The 7,768-nt window shown below is 41.9% G+C and overlaps 1 protein-coding gene across 1 annotated transcript in view; it reads right to left on the minus strand.

Moving 5' to 3' along the window:
* Positions 1–7,181, minus strand: part of LOC106877434 (leucine-rich repeat and WD repeat-containing protein 1) — a 10,772-nt gene extending 3,591 nt beyond the window's left edge. Inside the window, exons 1-2 of the mRNA XM_089346223.1 lie at positions 5,949–7,181; positions 2,636–2,954 (exon numbers count right to left, since the gene is read on the minus strand). Of these exons, the coding sequence (XP_089202349.1) occupies positions 2,636–2,954; positions 5,949–6,728 (1,099 nt within the window). The 5' untranslated portion in view covers positions 6,729–7,181. The remainder of the gene's footprint in view (positions 1–2,635; positions 2,955–5,948) is intronic.
* Between the last annotated feature and the right edge of the window lie 587 nt (positions 7,182–7,768).

Below are 7,768 nucleotides of genomic sequence, written 5' to 3' on the forward strand. Positions count from 1 at the left end.
CAGCAGAGTTTACATTCTTGGATATACCAATTTTACATACTGAACTCATTCCAGGAAGCTGGTACAGAAATATTAATGGACTGTAAGGACACTATGTCTCAATATACTACAAAGTATATTGTAGTAACGCACGATTTGTTTTCTCATTTGTTTTTTACTAGGTGGCATTTACTGCCCATATTGCATGTTTTTCTTTCATTCCTTCAATTTGTGCATTGCATGCATGTATCACACGAGTGTACATTTCATTTCTTTCATTTTTCTTTGTGTGTGTTTGTGCTACATCTTGTGGGTGGTTTTCAGTGGCCATCCTGCCTCAGGCGTTCCAACAGATTTATATTATCGTGCGTTCCGCACTGGCAAGGGTGCCCTGTAGTTACGCTGTGCGCATGCGTAGTCTCACGCATGCGTGGAATTCAACAACCAAGCTTTCCCGCTTTGATCTGTCTCTTTCTTGCTGGCCAGCGATTGAGCAAGGACGTGTTTAGCTGTCTCTCTCCATCTTTCGAACTTACGCTAGACAGCTCGCTCACATCTACATACCAACGTCCCAACAACCATGCTCACACACACAGAAGACGTCTCAACAAACAAGAGCTAAAGATATATATATTCCACCTTGAATAAATGTTGTTTGTGTTGATAGTCTGGAGTTCAGCATTCCGTTAATTCTTGATTTTATATAGGAAAGTCAGGTATACATCTAATGATGTATAACCCACTTTCCACTAAAATATCAAGTGTTTTTCTGAGTCAACACCGTGTTCAAGTGTTAGCAGTGCTGTCACATCACTTGTTGAGGTTATCTCTACAGATCGAAATTGAACCAAATTCGATGACTGGCACCTGTGCCAGTGGAGCGCTAACAGCACTGTCCGAGCGTGATCATTGCCAGAGCAGCTGTCTGGCTTCCGTGCCGGTGGCACGTAAAACGATCATTTGAGCGTGATCGTTAACAGCGTCGCCTGGTAACGATCATTTGAGCATGATCATTACCAGCGTTGCTTTACTGGCACTTGTGCTGGTGGCATGTGAAAAAACATTCGAGTGAGGTCATTGCCAGTGCCGCTGGACTGGCTCCTGTGCAGGTGGCACGTAAAAACACCATTTGAACATGGCCATTGCCAGTACCGCCTGACTGGCCCTCGTGCCAGTGGCACGTAAAAGCACCCACTACACTCTCAGAGTGGTTGGCGTTAGGAAGGACACCCAGCTGTAGAAACTCCACCAGATCAGATTGGATCCTGGTGCAGCCATCTGGCTCACCAGTCCTCAGTCAAATCGTCCAACCCATGCTAGCATGGAAAGCAGACATTAAACGATGATGATGATGATGAATTCCTATAGAAACTGATTTTGTTATATTTCAAATCCAAAGTACCTGATGTAAACAAACAATGAGATAGAAGATGAAAATTGAGCAATGAGTGCATCCTCTTTTACTCTTGTACTTGTTTTAGTCATTTGACTGCGGCCATGCTGGAGCACCGCCTTTAGTCGAGCAGATCGACCCCGGGACTTATTCTTTGTAAGCCTAGTACTTATTCTATCGATCTCTTTTTGCCGAACCGCTAAGTTACGGGGACGTAAACACACCAGCATCAGTTGTCAAGCAATGGTGGGGGGGGGGGGGGACAAACACAGACACACACATACATATATATATATGCATATATACGACGGGCTTCTTTCCATTTCCGTCTACCAAATCCACTCACAAGGTTTTGGTCGGCCCGAGGCTATATAGTAGAAGACACTTGCCCAAGGTGCCACTCAGTGGGACTGAACCCGGAACCATGTGGTTGGTAAGCAAGCTATACCATATTTCAAGAGCTTTTGCTTTTTCATCAGCATCCGTCCAACTCATTAACCATCCACAAATTCATTACCACTAAATATAGCAGGGTAATGTTATTGGATATATCAATTTTACACATTAAACATTCCTGAAAGCTGGTACATAAATACTTGTAGGGACACCGTATTTCATTATGCAACCATGATATACTACATAGTATATTAAATGCTTTTGTAAGTCAATGAGGTGTTCTACTGACCTGGGGTTATATAATAACAACAAAAACAAAGAAAATTACTATTTTTAAATCTCACAATGTGAGATATTCAGGAACGGTACTTTGTAGTAAAGATTATTTGCCAACATAACCTGGCAGTCCTGGTTTAAGACTAATGTTGCTGTAATTTAGCCCCTGGAGGCATTGCTTCCAGCTGGCTATATGATACTTGCCCAAGGTGCCATGCAGTGGGACTGAACCTGGAACCATGTAGTTGGTAAGCAAGCTATACCATATTTCATGAGTTTTTGGTGTAATTTAGCCCCTGGAGGCATTGCTTCCAGCTGGCTATATGATACTTGCCCAAGGTGCCATGCAGTGGGACTGAACCTGGAACCATGTAGTTGGTAAGCAAGCTATACCATATTTCATGAGTTTTTGGTGTAATTTAGCCCCTGGAGGCATTGCTTCCAGCTGGCTTTATGACACTTGCCCACGATGTCTCCTGGGACTAAATTACAGCAACATTTGGCCTAAACCAGGACTGCCGTGTTATGTTGGCAAACAATCTTTACTACAAAAACAAAGAAATATATTGAAAAATTCATCGTTAATCTTACCACAAACATTTGCTCTGGAATCTTTAAACTTCCAACCGAAACAACCGTTTTCAGTTCCAGCCAACAACCAGCTTGTGGCTTCACTATACACCATGTTGACGACATTCGCTGGACTTTCTAGGACTATTAACTGGACATGTTTGGTGAAGTAATCCGGAAAACTGGGAACACCAATGTCCCACAAAATGATTCGACAGTCATCAGAACCACTGAACAGCCATGTTGCTCGTGACGGATGAAAGAGTAGACAGGTGATGCACTTCTTATGGCCTGTGATATTAGCATAAATAACCAGCTGAGATGGATGCAGTAGTTTGATCTGTTGAAGATTAACAAAATACAACACAATTAGATATATATATATATATATATATATATATATATATATATATATATATATATATATATATATATATAAACAATATATGAGTATAGGTACATCTCTATAAGATGTACCCGGTGCAAGCTATGGACACATAAGAGGTGCAGCAACATCAAAGGCAGGTTAACTAGCAAGTTAGTTTTTGTTTGTGGCAGATGTTCAGGTGCAAGAAAGACTGTAAACAAACAGGAAACAACTTCTATCTCATTCCAGGGTGAAAAACTAGAGGTAGTCGATAGATTCCGCTCTCTGGGTGACCAAGTTAGTAGTGGGGGTGGGTGCGCTGAAAGTGTAGCTGCTAGAATAAGAATAGCCTGGGCAAAGTTTAGAGAGCTCTTACCCCTGCTGGCAACAAAGGGACTCTCACTCAGAGTAAAAGGCAGACTGTATGACGCATGCGTACGAACAGCCATGCTACATGGCAGTGAAACATGGGCTGTAACTGCTGAGGACATACGTAAGCTCGCAAGGAATGAAGCCAGTATGCTCCGTTGGATGTGTAATGTCAATGTAAATACCCGTCAGAGTGTAAGTATCTTGAGAGAAAAGCTGAACATTAGAAGCATCAGTTGTGGTGTGCAAGAGAGACGATTGCGCTGGTATGGACATGTGGTGAGAATGGATGAGGATAGCTGCGTGAAAAAGTGCCACAGCCTAACAGTTGAGGGAACCCGTGGAAGAGGTAGGCCCAGGAAGACCTGGGCTGAGGTGGTGAGGCAAGATCTTCGTACATTGGGCCTCACCGAGGCGATGACTACTGACCGAGACCTTTGGAAATGTGCTGTGCGTGAGAAGACCCGGCAAGCCAAGTAAGATCGTTGCCAGTGCCCCTGGACTGGTTCTTGTGCGGGTGGCACATGAGATGCACCATTTTGAGCGTGGCCGTTGCCAGTACCGCCTGACTGGCTCCCGTAGGATTTTCGAGCGAGATCGTTGCCAGTGCCCCTGGACTGGCTTGTGCGGGTGGCACATAAAAGACACCATTTCGAGCGTGGCCGTTTTCGTGCGGGTGACACGTAAAAGCACCCACTACACTCTCTGAGTGGTTTGCGTTAGGAAGGGCATCCAGCTGTAGAAACTCTGCCAAATTAGACTGGAGCCTGGTGTTGCCATCCGGTTTCACCAGTCCTCAGTCAAATCGTCCAACCCATGCTAGCATGGAAAGCGGACGTTAAACGATGATGATGATGATGATGATGATATATATGTACATACCTTCATCTAGATACATATCTGGGGACATGACGTTGCAAAAAAAACATAGACAAGATGATAAACAAGGTACAAAAAAACAAGCAGGCCACATAGAGAACATATCCTTCATCAGCTGCCACCATTAAAACACTGGGCGTTTCGAAGAGATCATCATTTAACAGCCATTGTCTATGCATGTATTTGTTAGTTTGACCAGGGCTGGTAAGCTGAGGGGTTGCACCATACTCCAGTCTGATTTGGCAGTAGCTATTTGGCCCACCTGACAGGTAAAAGTTAATTACCGCCCCTTGTATAGTCCGAAATGTTTGTTTATATTTGCGAGTGCCCCCGTTACACGTTTGTTTTATTTTTTAATATAAAATACTTTAAAATAGATGAATCGTCCTAATTTTTTGCATACTTCGATTGATTCTGATATATTTCCCATTTTCATAATTTAAAAAGAAAATTAGGCGTCATTTTCTTGGAGAAGTACGTTTCTAAAGGAGCGTCCTTTCTTTTATTCGTTTCAGTCAATGGACTACGGCTACGAACGAACACTGCCGTGAAGGGTTTTAGGCGATCTTTAGTCGAACGAATTGACCCCCCCCCCCCAGAGCGAGATGGGGGTTAAATAGAGGAAGGCATAAGAAGTAGCGAAAGTTGATTTCTAGATGGAGATGAGTAAAGAGCGAAAAAAAGGGACAATTCGTCCAACTCATGAAAACGGATAAATTAAGATTGTGTTGGTAATGAGCACATCCTGCCACACAAAGATAAACATTGGTAATCTTCAAGTTTAGGGGTGTAAAAAAGTAAATAAAAATATTCAAGGGAAATAACTGAACGACTTACCAGTATTATCCGTTTTCTTCTAGCTGTTTATAAATAAATCACACCCTAACCCTAACCCTAACGTCAATCAAATCACGTGTGTGATTTATTTATAAACAGAGATGTACGGAGAATACTGGTAAGACGTTCAGTTACTTCCCTCGAATATTTTTATTTATTTTTTTACCCCCCCTAAACTTGAAGATTACCTAAACATGTATACCAGGACTGATGCCATTCAAAGTTGTTGTTGTTGTTGGCACTCCGTCGCTTCCGACGTCGAGGGTTCCAGTTGATCCAATCAACGGAACAGCCTGCTCGTGAAATTAACGTGCGAGTGGCTGAGCACTCCACAGACACGTGTACCCTTAACGTAGTTCTCGGGGATATTCAGCGTGACGCACAGTGTGTGACAAGGCTGACCCCTTTGAATTACAGGCACAACAGAAACAGGAAGAAAGAGTGAGAGAAAGTTGTGGTGGAAGAGTACAGCAGGGTTCGGATTATCGATCGTCGAAGATGAAGAACGAGGATGACAAACCAGGTGATATCGACAACAGCAGCAAGAAATCAGAAACGTCCGAGACCACAGAAAACTCCAACATCAGGAACGACAAAAAATCGACCCCCACAAAATCGAATCTATGAAAGGCTCCAGAATTTACAGCTGTAGAAAGCTTATGCCTCGTGGAGCTTTTAGGCGGTCTGGGAATCGAAAACGCGATCCTATGATCGCGAGTCTGCTGCCCTAACCACTGGGCCATTGCGCCTCCGCCATTCAGAGTAATCAATGACAAACATACATATAATAGAGACAAATGTAATCACATGTATTATTCAACCTCCTCATTGTTATTATGGTGATCTTGGATTGCCGTTATTATTATAGAAACAATATCTTACCCGTCGTCCTTCTCCAGCTACAGCGAGTATATTGGTGAGTTGTGGAGGCCTGTTTTTGTCGCCGGCGATCTCCAAGGTTGTCCATGCCATGGCATAGAAATTCTCCTGTTTGTCACTGTCCTTGTATCGCATCATCACTCGGCCGGAGCCAGAGTCCACGAGACAGATGATTTTGCCGCCGCACGAGGCGATCAATTGGCCGCTCCGACCGGAGCGAGCCGGATCCTTCAAACGAGGTTCGAATCGACACATCCAAACCTTGTTGCCATCGTCATCGGGTCGATTGCTATCGGAATGGCAACGAAGGAAGAAGGCCGGGTCCATGTCAGGAACGGCCGGAGATTTCTGCAGCTGTAAATTCTGCAGCCTTTCATAGATTCGATTTTGGGGGTTCGATTTTCTGTCGTTCCTGATGTTGGAGTTTTCTGTGGTCTCGGACGTTTCTGATTTCTTGCTGCTGCTGCTGTTGTTGTCGATATCACCTGGTTTGTCATCCTCGTTCTTCATCTTCGACGATCGATAATCCGAACAGCTGTTCCCCTTATGCCTTTTCTGCTGTGACGAAGAGAACAAAGGTGAAGATTTAGCTGCAGCTGTTGGACTAAAACCTTGGTAAAGCTCGTCAAAAAAGTGTTTTCTTTTCACCACCCGTTTACTATTTTCCGATTCCATATTGCGTCGTATGTTGACGGAATAATTCAACACCTCTCCATGAAATTGCTTCGGTTTAATAGAACGTTTGGTTCTTTCTGTCATGGTATAATGATCATCAACACCCATAAGAATTAAAAATACTGAAAAGTATATATGTGGGATTTACTTGGCCTCTGTCGAAGTGAAAATACCCAACTTCTCAATTGTTTTCGTCAGTCTCAGAAGAAATGGAGAAAGGGCTTGATGTTACAGTAAAGTTTTATTAAATTTATCCAATTTTCTTCGATGAACTAATTTACTGTCGACAACACCGATCACCAACAATTTCTACGTGTTCCTCCTGGTCTTCTCTCACTCATCTATGTGTTTTTACATACATATATATGTGCGTGTGTGTGTGTGTATATATATATGATGGGTCCAGGGAATTACGGAGAGAAAGAAAGAAAGAAAGAAGTCTGTAAATGAATGAAATCGGTATCCGATTAAAAACGTTGGAGATGAAGAAGTGAGGACAAAGTTAACGGCTTCCGCTGATACGGACACGTGCTTCCTCTTTGATTTTCCCGCGATATTAATGTTTACGACTGCGCGTTGTCAACAGAAAAGAAAAACATTAAATAATCATTTACATTAGCGTCGGAAATTATCTCTATTTCGGCTTACTGTTTTTTTTTAGATTTGTATATTTTAAATATCGGAAACTACAACTTTAAAAAATAAATAACTTCTTTATTTTTGTTTCTTCTTCTTCTTCTTCTTCTTCCCCTACTTTTTATAACTTATTCATTTTTTTTTCGAAAATATTTCCATATTTGTGGATGGATTCTATGATATTCACTTTATACATTCATATTATTTTTGTATAAACTAAAGATAATATGAGTAAAAACTAAGGCGAGGATCAAATAAATCATGCGTGTGTTTAATTACCAGATTTATGTTTTATATTTTAAACATCGGAGATTACGATTATACAATAATAATTTTGTTCATAAATTTATTAGCATAATTTCATTACGATTTCCCCACCATAACTACAGCAGTTTTCCACCCCCATCAAGTTTATCGAAGTAATAATAATCTACGATCTCGAAAATTTTTCTATGACTGTATAGTTAAGAAGCTTGCTTTGCAACTAATAGCTTTGAGTTCGATTCCACTAT

This window comes from Octopus bimaculoides, chromosome 30 (genome assembly GCF_046866305.1).
Source record: "Octopus bimaculoides isolate indiv1 chromosome 30, ASM4686630v1, whole genome shotgun sequence".
NCBI lineage: Eukaryota > Metazoa > Mollusca > Cephalopoda > Octopoda > Octopodidae > Octopus > Octopus bimaculoides.